Consider the following 21,331-nt stretch of genomic DNA (forward strand, 5'->3'; position numbering starts at 1 on the left):
GAACATTCCTCCTTAATGTTAAAATAAGGGATTTAATGTTATGAAGAGTCTAAGGAACTACTTAAAAAAAGGGTAAATATTTTAAATCACCTGCTACTTTTCCAGGCATGGTGGTTTCACCCTCTGAACACTTTGCTCAAGTCAAGAAGTACTTAATTTCCTCCATTAACTAGGCTGTATTTCCACAAAATGTGACTAAAGTACCCCTTTTCTGACTTCCTTCATATTTATATGTAGAAAAAGCTTGTGATAAATGCGGAACTGGGAAATTTTTAGATGCTGAATCAAGCTCATAATGAGGAAAACAACAGAAATCATGAGAGGATTAGTATGTACAATGAATCTGTTTCACCCTAGAACTACTTCCACCCATCTTTCCCTGAGCACTGGTTCTGGGGACATGGTGCCAGCACAAAATCATCAATTTCCGCAGCAAGCTGGTGTTCAGCAAGTGAGGCATTTCACAAGGTGGTGCTGGTGCTCCGGTGGCTATATGTCCTGGGGGCTGTTTTCTGTGGAGCTAAAAGCGTCATCCTGTGCCCAGAGTAAGGGTTTTGCCTTGCACTCAGCAGCTCTGTGCCCTAGCCAGTGCCTCGATTGCTTTATTCAAGGAAGCCAAAGCAATATTGCCCTCCACTGGTCTTGAAACTAGTTTAACTGCTAATGTGAGTTGGACAAAACTGTTGTTGCTACCATCAGGGACACTTTGAAATCAAGACTCAGATTCCTGGGACACTGGTGTAGTTCCATTTGTGCTAGGAGCTTTTGCCTTTCAGTCTCAGCTGTAGCAGGGACAGTCATTTTGAGCGACCATGGCACGACTGAACAGCAGGAGGGGGGTACAAGCAACACCACATCCTGTGTGGACCAGTGCTCTGTGAGGGGTCTTTGGTCAGGGGATCTGTGGCTCAGCTTTTGTTCAAAGCAGATAGAAGGTTCACTCAGCATGAGCTCTGGCATCGTCCACTATAAGCCTCCCTAGTGATTGGATTTCCTGTTTTCAAACAGTGACTTTCCCAGCAGGTAAAACCTGCAGGTCCACGAAACGTTTCAGGTTTCTAAAGCTTGTAATATTAAGTTGAATGCTCGCTTTTTCAACTATTATGTCTTCTGCTTCTCACTGCTGGCTGAGGAAAAGGCAAGGAGCCCTACTTACAAAGCCTCCAGACCCTGCAGGTGCCAACACTGGCTCTGAGGCACCCAATGAAGACTGTGTCACTTCAATAACCCTCCAAACACCAGCCCTGTGCTAACAGCAAGGCAGATTAAACACTTCCCATCATGCTTTGAGGACCATCCTGAGGCTGTGCAGGCAGAGCTGCAGGCTGCAGGTTTATTCCTTTGGAGCATGGTGTGAGTTTGTGTGGCACAGGTGGATTTCACCTGCATGCTGGTGACACGGAGGAGGTCTGTTGGATGATAGGTATTTCTGGTATGGTGAGCAGCAGTGAAATGATTAACTGTCCTGGCATTTAAGTGACCATAATTAGGCTTCCTGTGAACAGCCCTTTGAAATAAATAACAGAAATTCACACCTATCTGGGTCCTACAGCTTTCCAGCCTATTTGGGGCAGGCTGAAATTGGGTGTGTAAATCTCCGTGAGTACCTTGGGCACTCTGCAGTTGTCTTAAGGAGCTCTAGCAGTTGCTGGCTTTACCTCCCTAATTCAGTGTTTTAACCTGCTGTTCCCAGCATCACCTCCATGAATAAAAATGTTCCTGGTTTGCAAGGTATGCTTCCTGGGAAATTGATCTTCTAAGGATCCACAAATCTTACTTCTGTCTGAGCATGGCTTGATACACCTAGAATAGCTGTGGAAAATAACTCCAAGACTACTGTGCATGGTTAAATTATGAAAGATTTTAATATTGATACACTTATTGTGACTTATTGTACGTAAGAAAAACTTATTTAATTTCCACCATTAGTTTCTTTCAATGAAGTTGGAAGAGGTGCCTGGGAGCAGCTTGGATGTCAGTGAGGTTTCTGGCAGACTTAAGGACTTAATTTTAGAATAATTTCCAATAAGTTGTGAGGAAAGATTATGGGCAGAACGTTTTTGCAGGATATTAAGAATTATATCATCCCTTCCAGAGCTATCTGCAAATCCTGTGCTAGTGTGATAAATAACCTCACACTTGTCAGAAGACAGGGAGCAACCAATGTCCTTGCAAACTAGAAGAGGTCTGTTTTCCAGACAGTGTGGAAATGAGAGCTACAGTTGTTGTTGTAATGCTGTTAATGGGTGACTGTATGCTAATTAGTCAGATTAACTAAGCGGGTGAGTCATGCACTAACCCTTCTTGAGAGAAAGTGCCCATTTTGAGATGCTAAATGAGAACATAAATGCAATCAGGTATAGAATTCTTGAAAGATAAGACAAGAGCAGACCTGCTTGTTAATGGAGTCGGTGAAATTAATTCTGCTTTGGAGAGGGGTGCACATTTTCATATTCAGGGTTCATTTTAACGGGGAAGGGTTCAAAACCTTCAGATCTATACAATGCATTTCACTAAGTAGCTTTAATGACCTAATATAACAAAGAATTTCTGATATTCTCTGCTATGTTTGTACCTTTGGAAAGATTTCTTTCTTTTCCTTTTTCTTTCTTTTTTTTTTTTTTAATTAGAGGCATTCAGATGTTTCAAATTAAGACAAAACTATAATATTCTGAAAAAACACAAAGCCCTCTCATCTGTGATTGATGGGAAAGTATTAAAAATGTTTATTGTGAATGCTCAAGCTATTATACTGAAAACCTACAGTTTTCCCACATTTGAGAAGTCGGCATCGATGCTGGCAGGGACCACAGGTGTGGTCCTGCTGTGGTGCTGGGAGTCTCCACTGCAGGTAAGGAAAAGAGAGCTGGGTGCCCTTCTGTGGAGAAGATAAGCATTCTTTTTTTTGTGTGTGTTAAATCCCTTCCTTTCTTGGTGGCCACTCCCTGTGTGTGTGTTAGCCTATGTCAACATTTTTTCCTTCATTATTCACAGCACTGTAGGCATGAAGGAAGCGAAGCAGTGGTGCTAGCAGCCATCACACACTGTCTGGGATGATGCTCCAGGTCTTGAGCTTAACAGGCTTCAGACAGTGCAGAAGCCTCAGTCTCCACTCTGAAATCCTTATCAGCTTCCCAAGTGCCTGACCTGATGAGAGGAGGAAGCGCCAGGCCTGGCTCCAAGTAGCTGTTCAGTGACCAAGCCTGTACAATGACCAAGACTGGCAATTTACTTTTGCCAGCACCTCCAGCAGTCCTTTGGGCACCATGAGGCTTGCAGATGCACACTGCATGTGCACATGTGAGCCCGTGGGGAGGTCAGTCAGTGCTTCAAGGAGGGCCGGTGCTGGGCAGAACTTGTGAGGGAGTGATGCCTGGGGGGTTCTGTGGTCATCAGAACCTCAGGAGAACACATGAGGCCCTTGGGCACTGAATTTATCACGACACTATTCTGCCTCACACTTGCTTTTGAATATGTTCTGTTGACTCATCATTTGCTGGAAATAGCCTTTTCTCTGAAAGATTTTTGACACTTCCAGTCTGATATCAAGGCAGCTGCTTGACAGTAGGACTGTTAGAAGCGCTGGGTTCATGACCCTGCCTTCTTTTCTGACCCAAAGCCTTCCCAGTGCCACTGCAATGACCACCAGTTTCCAGCCCAAAGGTGGCTGCACTGAGGTGATTGGTGAAGTGATCCCTATATATATTTGCAATTCTCTGAAGTGCCTTGAGGCTTGCAAAAGGCACTATATAAATCAATTAATAAGAGTATCGGGGTCAGTCAACCAATAAGAATACAATTTAGTTTAATGAGAGATAAATAAGACAGACAGAGTGAGAGGGGAAGGGAACTACAAGGCTCCCTACTCGGTGCCAGGCTCTAAATATGCCAGCTCCTGGCTTTATCACAGTGATCATCATAAACATGGAAGATAATTGTCTCATTGCCATTTCTTAGTCCAGTGGAATATCTATTACTGGTTTTGATGTCTTACTCAGCTCTGTACCAGTATGATTTTAGAAAGAGTGTACATTATTTTCATGAAAACAAATATGAGCATGAGGAAGCATTTTTCCCTTGCGTGCAATTCCTACTAAAGAATTTACATTCTTCTAATTTACTGGTTTACTGCACCACTTAGTGCACTCCTGAGATGTGCAGAATGTCCTCGCAGTTAAGAATGTGCAGATGAAATTTACCCTTTTTGCACTGAATCACTCACTCTTCCCTTGGAAGTCACCATGCTCTTTCCTCCCTCTAAATCTCCTTTAACCACGCTAATAAAAGAAAAGATTATTCTGCATAGTTACAAAATGGATCCAAAATGGATGGCTGACAGTTTATTTGGATTTTAGGGTAGTTAAATATTTTTGTAACTAGTCCGATACTAAATAGGTGCATGGAAAGACATTGTTTTGCATTTGATTCCTCCATTTATATGGAACTGTGGATACAGGAATGAAAATTCTTCACTCTGATATAGCCCCAGACAAAAAGCTGGGCTACATCACCCTCATGAAAGCAGTATTTGATAAGTTGTCAGAAGATAAAGAGGTCATGGGGCAATAACCCTGAGTGGGGTAGGACAGGGGATGGGGGAGGCCTCCTCTGTGACCAAATGAGGAGGTGTTCCATGTTTGTGCCACACCAGAACATAAACTGCACAGCCTATCACTGTGCCTGTGTCCACGTGAACCTGCTGGAATGTCCTGAATGACACCTCAGGCCCCGCTGCCCTGGATGTGCAGCTGCAAGAGCTGTTAGGGAAGGCAGCAGCTCCCATCCAGCCCCTACACACGTCCTTTATGGGCATCCAGAGGGGGCTTGTGCATTGGTATGCATTGGTACGCTGAACATTGCTAAGGAATGTTCCAAGGCTCAGTATTACAGAAACAGCCATTAGCAGCAGAGCATGAAACATGTATCTAAAGCAGAATAAAGCAGTATGAACACTCATGGTGAGCAAGCCCATAGCTGTAGGCAAGAGTGACTTGGGCTAAAATTTAACACAGTTTAGTGTAGCATCATTACATACAGAATCGTCTCACCTGGTTATTCCTAGAAATTCTTTTTTTTAGCTGTGTCTGCATTCACTGCATATCTCTGTCTGGCAGTTGCCTACATTGGGCTCTAAGGGGGTACTTGTTCAAATCTCAACCCCTGTGGCCATGGCAAAGGGAGGCAAAGGAGGCAAAACAGACCTTCCTAAAGCTCTTTGACAAAAAGCCGAAGCCAAAGGGAGCTGACTTCACGCACATCGGCACTTCCAAGGTTATATGCCCCAAAAATTCCACTTACATTTTTGAGTCCTTTCATGTGCCTCAAAACGGCAGCCTGTGCAAATCTGGGGCTGTCTGCTTCACACTTAGGTAATCCATTTGCAGCAACTCAGATCTGGACATGAAAACATTGTTTCTGCAAGGGGGGCTGCTCTTTGTTCTCTCTTCATCGTGCCAAAAAAAGCCAGCCCTGAACACTGTGACAAAGGATTAGCTCAAGCTGAGGCCAGGCTTTAATGTAAATAGCCAGACAGAGAATAGAATGGCTTCTTTTATCAAACTTAACATCCCAAAGCTCTACTGATTTCATTGTCATTATGGTGGTGATTAATTTGACCCAGAGTACTGCCACCCACTGTTAAAGCCTTCCTTGCATCCCTGTTGATAGCTCTCATGACAGAGATTACAGTCTGCCACTGCGTTGTCCATAATTAGTACTTGTCAAAATGAGATTTGCCTACGGTAGCCCACTGCCCATGAGAAACCCATTCAAAATTAAACATGCTTTGGAAAATTGAGGACAGTTCATCCTCTAATTGGAACCAAAGAGTACAGAATGACAACTCTTTTTTCTCATCTATTAAGTGTTATTCCAGGTCTTAAAAATGATTCTGTGAGTTCTCTCCATAGCTATCAAGTGTCCTCTGGTGAAGTACGAGAGTGTTGATTCTGTTCTGCAGCTGGGTCCTAAAATGTTTGTACAGTTAATCCCCTAAAGCAACATAGTTTAATTGCTTCATCCAAAACAGGGGTGGGGCCAGGGCTCAGTGGCCATCCCTGACACATGACCAGTGCCAGCCCTACTGTCATCCCTGAGCAGCAACAGGCCCTGGGGAAGGCGAGGGCTGGACACAGCCTGGGGAATGCCTGGTGCCAGGGGTGGTACCAGGAAGGGGCATTTGGATGAGCTGTCACATATTTCCAGAGTGGAGGGGAGAGGAGGGAGTGAAAGTACTCAGCCTGTGGCCTGCCCCAGGGGCTGGTAGAGAAATGTAAAGTTTATAGTGACTGGGGTGTAGGCTTGTCCAAGGCTTCATTCATCGACTTTTTTAAATGGACTAGACATGGAGTCTACTACACAATTCAGTTTGCAGGCCAAGGCTATGACCCTTTGGATTTTTCCCCAGTGTAAGAGGATTGGACAGTGTTATTGCAACCTTGAATGCAAAGACTCAAGTATTCAGTATCACTAAGGATTGCAACAAAAGGTTTTCTGATTAAACTCTGAACTGCAGGGCTAGGGATGGAGTAAGTATTCACGTTGGAATCAAGCAAAGTTGATGTCCAATGACATTTTTCACAGGACAAACAGGAGAGCTGGTGTTTTTCAGAAGCATGAATAGATATAGTTATGAAAACAATTGCCTTGAGTGACCACCTAAAAACGAGGAGGTGATCCAGAGCATGACACCCTCGTGCTAGTCAAAACAGACTGCTGTTGGAGAAATACATCTTTTCATTTCAGGTACCGGCAATGCTCAGTAGCTCTTGAAACCAGTGGAATATATCATGGCAAAAGTGAACGCTTGGAGAATAATTCACAGGAGGTGATACGTGCCAGACATAATTCTTCACCACTGTCTTTCATTTTATACCACTAGAAGAAGCAAAAGAGCTTAAAAGACAACAGTAATTTTTTTTCTGATTGCCCAGCCACTGATAGAAGTGCCACACTTTCCTACAGCAGGTTAATTAATCTTATGCAGTCCTGTATGTAAACTCCATTCACTAAAGTTTACTACACTCCCCACCTGAATCTTGCATAGCCAGATAGTGGCTTTCATCCTTATCTTCAGTGGAAGTGCTGTTAAGAAGTGGATGTTTTGTCTTGAATAGCGCCAAAATATCAGCCTGCTCTGTCCTGATCTGGGCAAGTTACAGGGAGGCTTCCTAGGGATAGAAAGACCTCATTGCAAAGCTTTGGTCCATTGCAACTCTGGGCTGAGTTACTGTAAGTTAGACAGAAACCTCCTGGTCTTCTCTGCACTGGTCAGTGTGCAGCTGAAGATGTGGGCCAGCTGGAGATCAGCTAAAAAGGGAAAATCAGACTGCTGATAGATGTAAATTCTATAGTCAGGGAGGAGAGACTGAGTCACAGGCCTAGAGAAAAGTGAAGACTGGTAGTCTGGGTTTGCAAAAACAAAGCTGTTGTGAAAAGTGGGAATAAACAGTTCTCCTTATCCACTGAAAGCAGGAGAAGGAAAAGCAGCTTTGAAGGTTCTGTCGTTTGTGAAAATTTTAGATTATTTAATTGTGGACTTACATTTTTGGAAAATATTTGTTTTCTATTTTAGGTTCTTCCTGGAACCGCCTCTTTAAACTAATGAGACATTTAAGCTAGACATTAGGAAGCATTTTCTAATGATGGCGATGACTGCATCCCGTCACACATCGCTACGAAGGTTAGGCAAGTCAGCAAATGTCTGCTGGGAGCGAACGGGCTGGACATCGCTGACCCCGCCGTGCTGCGGGGGAGGTGAGGGATGACCTTGGCAAGCACCAGTCAGTCCTGTTCCCTATCACTCTGGCAAGTCTGAAGATTTACTTTCACCCTGAAGGTAATCAGTCAGTCGTGATTTTGACCTACAGTTTAATGTGCTCTCTTACTATAGTTACAGACATCCTCCTTCTGGTTATGCTCCCTGCTGTGACTAATGGCATCTTTGCAGTTAAAGAGGTGGTTTTTAAAGAAAAACATCCAAGTTTCAGTGCTGTTACTGAGTTTATGGTTTCAGCAAAAACAATGGCACAGCAGTCCTTGCTATGGCCTGTGAACTTGACATTTTTTGGGTGCAAATGTACGCACCTTTCTCGAAACCCCTAAATATACAGTAAGCAAGAATTTTTCTGTTACTGTTTATGCAATGGATTATCAGTCTTGGTAGTCATTATTCACAATGAAGTACATTTTAAGTTCAGCCTCCACTCATACAAAATCGTCTTGGTCAGCCGAAGTTTTTTGAGAACTGAATTATTTTGCACAAATGCAAACAAAAATGAAAATGAATTTGCAAAGAATGAGGAATTTAATACCACATAACATAGCGAGATATTAAACAAGTTTTACAAATATGATCCTGCCAGTGTGATTATCTGGAAGATGTTTAAGGGTAACATGAGGAACCATTTCTTAAACATAAAACCATAAGGATTTTAATGATATTTTGCAAAATAAACATTCATAACTATTCCTTTTTAAAACACTGCAATGATTGAGGCCAATTTTCCAAACTGATGAATGGTTTTTTAGATTAACTGATGAGACCACTTTAAATAAATTCAATTGAATTTTTTTGTCTGTGTAGATGGTGAAAAAAAATAATTGTGAAAATGCTACATTTGCTTAAATCTCCTTCCCTGGTTTTCACTTTCTAAATAGGTTCCTTGTATCTGTTCACCTGTAAGCCAAATTAAACTCAAGGGCAGCAATTCATGAAAGCTAATGCTACTTGACCAAAATTTCTACTCTGTGTGGCAAGAAAGTCAGCAGAAAGTAGCTCAAGTTTTGCTTTTCTTTGCTATGTAAGACTGCAGATGTAATTTGGATGCTAAGTGGAGTCATTGTACAATCATGTTAGGTGCCCTGTTCTCATTCAATATGTGGCAGGTAACATGGCACCTCTGTTCATCAAGAACAGGATCAATGACAGAAAGGTAGTTTTCTGCTGCAGGGAGAAGACAGACAATTAGAAAATCACTCTTTGTATTCAGTCTCTGTTTACACTGGTTGACCACATCTCTTGCAAGCGCGCATTTCTCTCTAGCTTCAGAAATACACGAATATATCAGCACCAGAAGTCTCCTCTCGTTTTAGTTTGCAATTCAGGATTGCTTTATTAATCAACGCAAGATGCATTCATTGAACTGGATTAATCCTGCATAAGTAATTTTGAAATTTCCTGCTGAAGTTATTTTTCATTTCTGGGAACAAATCATTTATTTGGATTTTCATATATCAGGATCACAGAGATTTGCCACAGTCAGATTTTAATTTTAGTTACATCTGAGTTGGCTTATATATTAGGGCATATAGTTTTGCATGAGAGCATCTTCTAAAATCTGTAATTGGTGTGGAACACTGACATGCACAGAATACATCTGACAAGGTCCAGAGAGTTAGGTTCAGTTTCGCTGATCAACATCTATGCTGCAGATTAACTGAATCTTTTATGGCATTACAAGCCCTCCAGAATTCATTAATGCGCTTTCCCTTCCTGCTAACTACCCTGACCTCCAGCGCTGCTGTCACTTCTTCCTTGGGCTGGACCCGAGAGGCTGAAACAGCAACTCTATTCCCCTGCTGCACCAACAACAGAAATTAGAACGTGTATCTTATAACTGTCCAGGAGTGTGTATGTTGGCAATTACTGTCTTGGCCTTCTGGCTGTGTTTGGGATTTCTGTTTCCTTTGTCTGTACCCAGAAAGCTCCATTCAAATTGAAATATGGACTCTCCCTTAAAACAAGGGAAATAGAGTGCTTTATTGATGAGTGATTGTAATACTATAGAAAACCGTATATTTAATGACGTTTGGCATGGATTTTTTCTCAGAAATTGGCTCACAGATGCAGTTAGCAAAGTAAATTGTTGTATTAAAAGCAGGAAAGGGGACAAACCTGAAGAAAAGCAATGCCAGCTTTTGGGAGGTGAGTGCACAGAATCTTCTAAGACAGTGCTATAATTAATGAAAAGCGTATTTCTGAAATGCCATCTTTGTAATTCTTAAGGGCATGCGTACAGGTTGCAAGTCAGCAGCAACCCAATCTTCTCACAGTTCTCAGGACCACACGTCAGGACCAGGGAAATAGCTTCATTCACCAGTCTGCTGTTTTCCAGGTCCAGTTCATCATAGGTACCTAGGCAAGTTTGTAATGCTGAGGACAAAATGGAGAAGATTAAGGTTTGGCAGGGAGGACAACAGAGAAGGAGAACCATGGAATAGTACATGTGTCCAGCTCCCAAAGATGACACTCACCAGCGGATCAGAAATGGAAAGGGTGCTTCTCTCCAGCCCAGCAGGAGCCAGGAGTTGTTACTCATCTGCTCTTCTTGTGCTTTTCACCACCAGTGTCAATTCTGCTTCCTGGTCACAGGCACTGATGCAGTTGGGTGCTCGCCACAGCCCAGGCACTGCAGAGGTGCCTCTGAGCTTCTCTTTCTTTGTTTTTGTTGTGCTGAAGTCCATGCACTGAAAGCTTGAACACTGCGTCACCTAAATACCCTGCAAATTTATTCTTCTGCTTGACAGCTAGACCATTGAAAATGATTTGCTGAATAGGAGCTGTATCATCACCAACTGCTTATTTAGTTTAATGTTTATCTCACATCCTCTTTTATTGCATTTTCTCATGTTTCTTTTCCACTCTTATATCACTGCTCTTGTAATTTCTTTCTAGCCTTGTTCTAATATGTGCTTCTCAGAAACCATCTCTGCTTTCCTCATTACTCCACCTCTGACTTTCTCTGTGCCCGTGATCCACAAGAACTTCCCACTCTCTCCTCTCACGGGCTCTTGTTTTTCTTTCCTTTCATTTGTACCTCTTCTGTCTCACTTAATTCCCTTCCTCTCTAAATCATATCTCTGTACACTGCTTCCAGCTTCTCCTCTTCCTTCTTCTCCCACATTACTTCAAAAAAAAAAACAAAAGCATAAATCTCCCTTTCTTCCTCTGCTGAAATAAACTAATTAATGAGACAATCCTATTCATTGTGCTTTCTTATTGTAGTTGCTAGTGGCTCGCTTTTCCCTTCCTCACAAAAGACATGAACAGGGCTGATCCCCTCTTGTTAGAAGAGACTCTTTCACTGTCCTCTTAGACACCCCCCAGCACAGCTCACGCTTGCTGTAAGCACGGGGGTCAGGGACCACCTATCAGTTTGCTCAGTGCACCCACCTGGTTTGTGCAGGGAGATTCTGGTCCATGAAAAAGGTTGTTAGGCATGAATAAATAATGCATGCAGTAGTATAGTAACTGGTGTTGATGATTCTTCTGCTTCCTGGTAAAAACCCCTGCCTTTACCTTGTCTTTTCAGCCTGGCAATACCTCTTGTCCCAACTCCTCTCCCGCACACCCACGTAACATCCATTTCCCCTCCAAGAATGGAAATACCTACAGTTAGAAGGGTTAATTGCCACAGGAGGGTCATTTTGAATAGGGATCAAGTTGCCACCACTAGCAGTAAATTCCCCAAAGCAAGACTGGGTTTAACAAAGCAGTGCCCTTTCCACCTGAGATGAGCTCAGTTGGTCAGAGCATGGTCTGAATAAACACCAGTGTTGTGGGTTTGATCCCTGTACGGGGATGGCTCGATGATCCTTGTGGGTCCCCTCCTACTCAGACTATCCTCTGAAACCATGGGACAGAGGAAAAGGGGAGCAGCGCAAGGCAGAGGCATTTCACAGGTGTGCAATTGCTTCTGTGGTCAGAGCAGGCACACAGGTGGAGCTTTCCCTGCTGGAAGCACAGGACAGGCACTGAAAGACTGATTCACTACAGATGTGTTTACAAGCAGTGGGTAATGACACTTGGAAAACAATGAGGCTGTTACTTAACACCACAAAATAAAAGAAGTTTACACGTCTGCATGATAAAAAAAGTTCCAAAGAATTTAATGTAGATAATATTTATACATACACTTTATAAGTCAGAATATGGCAGACAGTTGAATTAGTACATAAAGTTTTATTTAAAGTTTCCCCCCTACAAGCAAGCTTCATTTACACAGTCTAGTACTGTACAAAATTTACATTCTTTGTGTGACTTATTCAGTTAGCATTTTTTCCTTGGTCATGCCTTCCTGAAAGATAGAAAGATTTACATACAGTCCTCATAAATCTTTAAATTATCTTGGTAAAAAAAGAACCACTTAAAAGGACAAGAAATATCCTTTAAAAATGGTACATTTTAGTAGAGACAGGTGACAGTCAGTGTTTAGTGGCAGACCTTTTAAATGTCATTCGACGTTTCCTCATTTAGTATCTTAACAGTTTCCTTTTTATATATATTTATATTTATATACTTTCAACAGGAAAGAAAAAAAAAAGTCATGATTGCACCAAATATATTTTACAAGGGATCCCTTGGATCTGAACAATATAAATAAATACAAAACCAACTAAGATTGCACTATATAGTAGAAATGGATTGAGATTTCAGGATATACACTCCACCTTTATGAGTTCCTTAGTGATGCTCACTGGAAAACTCCCCAACGGCACATTCAAATATTAGCATCTTCAGATAATTATTTCGTTTAAACATTTTTTTTCCAGGCATGCGGTAACCTCATCAACTGGATTATTGCATTTGTGTGGTATCAGTCTTTACTGCATTACTCCAATTTTACAACTTGTGTAATTCTGCTGCAAGCAAGGGAGTTGCACTGCAATAAAACGGGGCTGATGCCAGAGAGAAACAGTCCCGGGGTATTTGCTCTCCGTTATTTATATTGCTCTCAAGCATCAATATATAGTGTAATTTCCGTGTACATTCACCGTTTTTATATTTTGCAAAGCAAATAATGAATTCTTTCTCCCATCTATTGCCTCTGCAGCACAAACCAACCTCCAGTAGTTGCCTGCTCCTTGCTTAATGCACTAGCATTAAGTCCTGTCATGAAAGATGCATGCAGGGTTGAAAATGCAGGATCTGAGTGTCCTTTGCCTTTTCTCTGGTGCAGCCAGCTACAACTAGGCAAATTAAAGGCAAGATATTCAGCTGACATAAAGTACATCCATTGGCTTCAATGGAGCAATGTCAGTTTATACCAGCAAAGAGGATGGTCCTGAGGGTAATGGATGCAGCACCAGTAAACCACAATGGAAGAGTTATGCATATACTTCACTGAAGTGCAGATGATTATGAGTCTTTAACTGCAAGGTGGTGAAGAATCAGGCTCAGATTTTGTCACTGCTTTTGCAAAGCCAGGACAGAAAGGCATAAGCTTAACACGTAGACAGTCTGATTTGTACAAGCAACTATGAATTCATGAAGCAAGTCCTAAATGCTACTGGTCCCGTGTGGTAGCATTCTGACTTGCTTTGCAATGTGTAAATAATTACACAGGCTATAAGGCAGTGGAAAGTCTAGCCTCATATTACTTTGGATCAATAGTAAAAATCTCTCAGAGTACATCTTAAGATCAACCATACAGGACTACTATAACTACTTAACAGCATCTCTCCAAAAATGTGCATAAGCATTTCAGAGTCCAAAGTAATAAATTTATAATTAAATGCAATATTGTTGTCTTTGGAAGCAACTAGCACGGATACTGCTATCTTAACAGGTTACTGAAAAGGAAGTAAGGTTTCTGCTACTTTCTTAAGTGGTCATAGAAATAACTTAGTTTACAAAGCCAGATTTTAAGGTGCAGGACTCAAATTCTGTTATCCTAATGCAGAAACAGTCATTCCGTGTGATTTCAGTGAAATGACTCTGACTTTACACAAGTGTGATTAAAAGAATTTGATCCTAATCCCTAAGCTGCTATTGCAAGAAGTGCTCTGTAAAGCATGGCTTTCATTGTAGTCTGCTTTCTGCTGCACTTACAAATGGGGACTTTGAAGGCAGAGTGTATTAGTTGCCAAGCTGTGCAAAAACTGAATGATATTTCTTTACCTTTTATAATCTTCTGATGCTGTGTTGCTTGCAGAGCATGTGAAGTAGCTGTAGGTTAGGATTACAGAGGAGGAGACAATTCTGCAATGCAGTGTGAGCTTTTCACTATCTGAATTCTGAAGCGTTCGTGAAAACAACATCCTCATGACTTCAACACAGATCACATGCAGGTAGATACAATGCACAATACTGATCTTGTCTCTTCAGGCTGTATTTGAACAGTTAGCCATCTTTTTTTTTTTTTTTTTTAAGTTAAATTTGATGTGAGGAGTATCTCTGCAGCAGGAAAAGTTTAAATCAGTCTGAAATGGCAGTCTGTCAGCATGTAATGTTCGGTGTGTTTTAGCTACTTGCTTCATAAGACACCGGCACCTATCTGAGATGGAACAATGCTTGGTTTTTCTTTTCTTTTAGTTTGCTCCCAAAGCATAAATATGGAATGAGGGGTCAATTATGGTAGCTTTGTTTTAACAGGAATTCTGTTCTAATAAAATATTTACGTCACCCGTCATTATCTTCCCAAATGCAGTCAGTGTTCGTGTGAGTGCTCCTGGATTATCACTTGTTGTACGGCACGCAGGCTGGCAATACCACAGTTGAGCAGGCAGGTCCTGCAAGTGGCTCTGCAACATCTCCTTCTAGCTCTGTCCAAGTCCCTTTCTCAGGACTATAGCAAATAGTAGAAGATTTGTAGGCTCCCTGTAGTAGAACAAAATGTCATAGTAAATGTGGCCTTCGTAAAATCCAAGTCATACATCTGCTCTGAAGAGGTTTGAAAGTGGCTCATGGTTTTGAGCTCTAACTTAGAAGCCCTTCAAGAGGTTTGGTTTTCATATGGGCTGAGCACCCAGCCTCTGCAAATCAGTCTCCTTTACAAGTGCCTCATAAGCAGAGCTATAAGCATACAGTCTTGTCAATCACTTTTTCAAAATTCCATCTTTTTATATTAGTCCATATCAGCGAGTACAGTCTAATAATAACTTATCTAAATAGAAAAAGACAAAGGTGGAAAAACACTCTATGTTCTCCACTGGAAGCTGAAAACCAAACCAAAACTTACCCCTGCAGCTACCTCCCCCTCTCATCTCCTCTCCATCCTATCTGAGTGTTAAATGGGCTGGTTGCAAGAACTCAGAAGAAATAGAAAGGTCATTGCAGAAAGCAGGTACTCACCATACTCCAGCTGTAGCCTCCTACAAGATAAATACTGTCTTCAAGGACTGCACAGCCAGGGCCACTGCGACCCTCCAGAATAGGAGTCTGGAGGATATTCCACTGGTCACCTTTTGGATCGTAACATTCCACAAGCATTACGTCAAGATGGGAGAAACCTGGATGAGGGCATTGAGAGAACATGCTATGTTATGACATACTTTTTTATTAATAATTTTATTGTTAAACTTATTAAATTACAGTTACAATTATATTGTTATAGCATTTATAAACCTTTTAGAAAATATTGCCACATACATTTAAGCCAACTTCTGTAACATTAATGTCTCATAATTTCAGTTTAAACAAATCTGTTGAAGGTTTTCACTATTAGTTCTACAGTCTTCTACAAATCATGAGAACATATAAAACATGGCCACTTCAGAAAAAGCTCAGTAATAATTCATCAGCAATGCAATCAGATTCAAGGAATAGTCTTTCTCATCTATCAGTGTTAATACAAGTTTGAACATGTGGGAAAAGACTGTCCTGGCAGTCTTTCTCAAAGGTCAGCAGATCTAATCTATTCAAAAGTCAACAGATGCACCTTGGTTCCAGAGGGACAAAGTCCTTAGCACGATGGATATGATGTGCAGGACCAGTTTCAATTTTCCAGCTGATTTAAGGTATACCCTAAAGCACAGAGCTGTGATAAAGTCCTTAAGGCAACAAAAAAGGTAGTCACAGAAACAGTGGTTCCACCCTTTCTTGACAGGCCAAAAAACACTTCAAGCAACTGCTGCTTCATGATCACCAAAGGGCAGATGGGTCTCAGCTCAAGACTCTCAAGCTGTATCAATTAATATGAATTAAGGGAGCTGAACACGGACATAGAATACAGGAGTCCTGGTTCCTGCTCCTATATTTAGGCATTTCCCTGTCTCAAACTACTTTCTGTTTCAGAGCACTGCAGTAAAACTATGACTTTCTTAATATGCTGGGATGCTTTACTCGACACTACTGCCTTCTCTTCAAGGTATGACAGCAAAGAGAAGTACAATTTTCTGCAAAAAGGGTATTTGGTGATATTGGCACTTCATGATGCTGCTGCTTGCTAGAGTATTATTTATGTCAGGAACGAACAGCTAATACGAAATAATTTTTTGCTGCTGTAAGGTTCTCAAGAGGCCACAGAAAGGTCACTGCTGTGCACCCAGAATCTGTCCAAAGCTCTGTAAAAATCCGCAGTATGCACATGACTGGACATGATGCTGTAAATGCACTGCTAACGCTACTATCCAGATCCAACTTCATGGAGTTGGATGGCTTTTCCATGGAGCCCTGCAATTCCCTGCCGGTGGAGAATTTGCAGCATTTTATTTGCACTTCAGTCCTCTCCCTCCTCCCTTTCCTTGCAAATCTTCCTTTTGTTTCACTGTACAGAAGAAACCAGTTTTCCAAAAAGCCCTTCTATCAGACAGCCATGCCCTTCTAGAAGCCTGGATGTTAAAAACCTCTCACAGCAATGAGCAGTTCATACACAACAAAGGCACCGAGGGCAACAGGTGCAGAAGCAAAAAATATAATGTTCATTAGAAGTAGGTGAAACTGTAGGAAAAAAAGCGCAGAAGGCAGGAAGGAAGTAATTCAAGGCTATGCAAATCAAAGCATGTACTTTAGCTGTGGAAGAGCTGTGACATTTTTTGCTTTTGTAGGAGGAAAAGTCAATACTGCAGAACTCTGTAATCTCTACGAAATTTGCAGGTGTTCATGTGCAAGCAGCTTTTACCCCCTTCACCCTCTGAGGTCCAGTTCAGAAACACCCATCACAACTGGGGGTGGAGAACAGAGGTACAGCACCCATAAACCTGGCTGCAGGCGTTTATGCACCCATACTATTTATCAGGGAAAATTTACATCTAAGACTTTGTCCCTACGTGCTCCACAGACACTCAGATCTCCAAAGGCAGCATGTGGCTTCACAGTCCCACGGGGACCCAGGTGCCAGAGTCATGGCCTGGTGTTACTGGAACTTAATGTTACTTCTTCTTTTCTATTAACATTTTCCCTTTTGTTGTTGAGGGTCTTTTTTTTTTTTTTTTTTAAGCAAGAAAGGAGAAAGAAGAAAAAACATGAATATAAACTGCCATATATTGTCACGGGACAAAGGAGCAGAGCTGTGCTTTTTGTCTAAGTGGCTGGATTAAGCAACATCTCTTTATCAGTAACAGCAATGACATATAGGCATTAAGACAAAAATACCAGAAGCCCCAGCAGTAGTTATTTTAATATGAGACCTTTTCAAAAGATGAAAACAGGAAACCTCTAAAAAGCATTATAATTAAAAAGCTACATTTAATACTAAAAAGGGATCTAAAGAGCCTAGTCTTAATATTTAATGGCTGGAAGTTTGCCTTTTTTTTTCTCTTCATTAAATAAGGAGCTTGTTTGTGTGTGTTGCTCTGAATAAAGCTCTCTTTAACTGCACATTTTGGAAAATGATTTACAAAGGAAAATATTGCTGGTACTTTCGGGTCAAAGAATAATCTGTTTGTTTCATTGAATTCTTGGTAATGACAAATTGTTCATGCCTTTGAGTAATGGAAGCTCCCATTTTTATTATCTAAAGCATTCATTACTCATATATTTAATGTACTGTTATAATTTTAAAATAATTTGCATAAAATGTTTTTAAAATTGCTGGCTCAAGTGTCCTGTTAAATTGTGTTGCCTGGTTTTTAATGTATTTAACAATGACTGTCTAACAAAAATATTCTTTATCAGAGAAGTGGGACACTGAAATGCTTTTTTCCCATTAAAATTGTGACCTTTCAAATGGTTTCCTCCAATTGCATACAGTCGATCATTCATTACAGCCAAAGTGTGGATTGCTCGTTTTGTGTTCATGTCCTGTTTTCGGGCCCAGACATCCATCACAGGGTCATAGCAGTACAGCCAGGGGACATATTCTCCATTGTGAACACCTCCTGAAAAGTAAATACACATCAGTTAACTAATGTAAATAAAGTTGTTGGCTGCAGCAGGAATTTAATGCTCTGGTTTTGGGTTCTGGGGGTTTTTTAGGTTTTTTTTGGGGGGGGCGGTTTGGAGTTGTTTTCTTTTTTTTTGTTATATAGCAGGAATTACACAAGACACTGGCCTGAAATATATATCTTGCCATTGTGAACGGCTCCTGCATGGGCTGCCAAAGGTTGCGGTAACGAAGATACGTAACGCCACTCATTTGTCTCCAGGTTGTAGCACTCAACGCTGGACAGGTAGCCAGTTTCGTTTCTTCCACCGATTACATACAAGTTCTTGTCGAGGCGACAGGCATAGAAACTGGCTCTCCTGGAGGACAGAGCAGAGCAAAACAAAACAAGCCAACAACAAACCAATTAGCCATGTCAACCATCTTTTTTTCCCCCTCTACAGCTGACTCCCTGAACTAAGATAGCTGCTCCTTCACTTGCTACCTCAGAGAGAAGTGTTCAGGACCCTCATATGCTTACAACTATCCTAGAGACAATGTCTGCTTTGTTAATCAAATGCACGCTCCATATCAAATAAATACTTCACTTTTTTTGTCAAAACAATTAGGTGCACATAAACATGGCAGAGAATACCCCTTTTCAAAGCTGTTTTTTGCTTTTTCACACCCGTGAAAGATAAAAAGGTGCTCATTAATGTTTGGGGCATTACCTTGTAAGGGATATAACAACTCAGTAAGACAAAGTGAAAAATGAGGTAGATAATGTAACAATAATAAATTATCTTGACATTCACTTTCTTTATGGTCCTTCAAGGGTCATTGTTCCCAATTTACTAAGAGAACCACATCATCAAAATTTTTCTTCAATTATCATTTTTTTCTTCTTTCTGCAGTACTGCAAATAGAAGAACTTTCCTTATGCTAGCCACAACACTACATTTAACTCAAAAGAGGTCTGTCTTCTTCAAACTAACTCTGAGAAATGTTTTAGCCACCTGTCTGCTTTCACATGCAACTCAGGTGTACTGGAAAAGAATTAATTTTTCTGGCCAGGACTGCTAGGCATATATTAGTTTGTCTTCCTGATGCTTCCAGAATTAATGGTGAGTATTTGTTGCTGAAGTAAAATTTGAGCAGCAGACAGTTTTGAGAGACTCTGTTTGGTGTAATCACTTTTAGGGAAAACTCCCTAGATCATTCAGCAGCAGGAAGGTTTGCTAGAGTAGAGACCTTTAATTTTCATCTGCAATTATATGAGAAAGAAAATTGCAAAAGAGCACAGTTGGGCTAGGATGAAGAACTGTACTAAATATTGAATGACAAGAGCTTTCAGTCCCAACATGAAATTTTTTCCTGGGTGAAACCAGAGTGACGTGGGAGCCCAGAGATGAGCAGGTAGGTCAGACACGGCAAGGTGTAGCTCTGAGAGCTCCTGGAAAGGAGGCACACTGGAGCGTGGCCGCAGCTTTCCAAACCCTGCTCCTTGGCTGACACAATGTGCTCTGGTTCCTGCCCAGGTGGCTGAATTTGAATGTGGGAGCCGCTGCATCTTGCACTCCTGAATCATGCGGTAAGTCCTGGAGGCTGGACGGTTGCCTGCACTATCAAGGCTGTGAACCTGCAGGCCACTGCAAAGCATTTGGGATGAGCAGTGGTCCACCTACAGAGCACAACACTCTCAATGACGAGCTTTGGTATGTCTCAACTCCTCCCAAGGCATCCCAGTAGTCACCCCACAACCAGGTGAGCTAGCAAAGCCTAGTGTGCCCTGTCTCTAACATGCTATCTAGCCAGGGACATCTTGGGAGCATTTCCTCCAGTGAAGATTTCTCTCTTTTACACATTTGCCTATTTTCACAAAATTTGTAGAGTCCTTTAACATTTTAGAGAAATCTCCCTCTTTGTTAAAAGTGTCTGAGGCTGGCCGGTGGTTTAAAAGTTGGAAGAGAAGTCAGGCAGACACCAAGGTACAGCCGTGGAAACAGCAGGGCTGGCTGGGCATTCAGAGAGCAAGTTTGACACAATGCTGCCTGTTCCTGACCTTGACAGGGTTGCTCACCAACGAGTGTCACTGAGCACCTCCTGTCTACTTCTTTGCTTTCACGTTGCCTGCATATGGGTAGCTTGGACGATATGGGACAGAACCCCTTGTTGACTGGGGGTGAGAACTCCACCACAAGGATAATACTACTGGAAAAACCCCCATTCAAATAGGAGGACAGGAATACTGCTAAGTGCCTCCAAATCAAGTGACGAATTAAATAAGACCATTTAATTTATCTGTCAATGGGCAGATAGAAGCTGATGGCGTATATTGCTCTGCATGGTCGGGCAGCAAATTGTGCATCTATGTTTTTAGCCTGATTTTCTATGGAAACAAAGCTTATCTGATTACAGTGTACATGTACCCATGCCTGCCTGCCTGTTACCTCCTAAAAAAAAAACCCCTATTGGCTCTAATCCGACAGAGGGTATAGGTATTACAGGCAATCAAGAGCTTATAAGATTTCAGAGAATATGTGAAGGGCCAGAGGCAAGACAGCCCACAGCTGCCCCAAAAGTAGGAAAAGCTACAGAGATCTCCTCCTGTTACACCTCAGACAGCCTGCATAGGCAGGCATACATTCCTCAATGCTCCTGTGTCCAGCAGCAGCAAAGCACAAACCCACATGGTCCCTGTCAGTGCTTCCAAATCCACTCCTCTGTCTTTGTGCCCTTCTCTGATGAATCCATTAACAAAGTGCTGTCAGCATGTCTGGTAGTTTTTGTTTGTTTGTTTGTTTGTTTTTCAGTTCAGATTTAATAAACAGAGATTGGTACAACTTCCAGATATTATTCCGTTAAGTAGGATTTCACTGGCATTATTCTGTACGTGTACTCCTGGTTTCATCCACACAGTGTCACTATAAGGAGCAAAAATGAAAACATCAGCACACTTCAGTCTTCTGCTTGAATGTGAACATTCACTCAGTAGCTCCTGTCACAAATATTTTAAAGCTTTTTGGTCTTTTACTTTTCAATGATACAGTGTGTAAGGGCATGCTGTTACAGTGTGTAAGGGCATGCTGTCAAGTGATGATTTTTAAATTGCTGTAAAATGTGATTCAGATTAAAATATAATACAGCAATCTTTGCATGACAACTTTCCCCACAATACTGGGAAGACACTATCCATTCTAATCAGATAACTGGAATGCACCTCAGGATCTGAATGTGGACAATAAGACAATTATTTTGTGATTTTCTTCAGGACTTGCAGGTACTCAATGTTCACTAGTCTCTGAAAT

At 41.5% G+C, this 21,331-nt stretch overlaps 1 protein-coding gene across 2 annotated transcripts in view; it reads right to left on the reverse strand.

The window, feature by feature from the left end:
• Window positions 1-11,864: 11,864 nt before the first annotated feature.
• KLHL14 (kelch like family member 14) overlaps window positions 11,865-21,331 on the reverse strand; it is a 63,254-nt gene continuing 53,787 nt past the window's right edge. For both annotated transcript variants that reach the window (XM_027883152.1, XM_027883150.1), the window contains 4 exons: window positions 18,213-18,403; window positions 17,881-18,039; window positions 15,074-15,231; window positions 11,865-14,599 (listed from right to left, as the gene is read on the reverse strand). In XM_027883152.1, coding sequence (XP_027738953.1) covers window positions 14,459-14,599; window positions 15,074-15,231; window positions 17,881-18,039; window positions 18,213-18,403 — 649 coding nt within the window. In that variant the 3' untranslated portion in view covers window positions 11,865-14,458. The remainder of the gene's footprint in view (window positions 14,600-15,073; window positions 15,232-17,880; window positions 18,040-18,212; window positions 18,404-21,331) is intronic.

The sequence above is a fragment of the Empidonax traillii genome, unplaced genomic scaffold (assembly GCF_003031625.1).
Source record: "Empidonax traillii isolate 1590-97213 ecotype Southwest subspecies unplaced genomic scaffold, ASM303162v1 scaffold119:size1479319, whole genome shotgun sequence".
In the NCBI taxonomy this organism is placed as follows: Eukaryota; Metazoa; Chordata; class Aves; order Passeriformes; family Tyrannidae; genus Empidonax; species Empidonax traillii.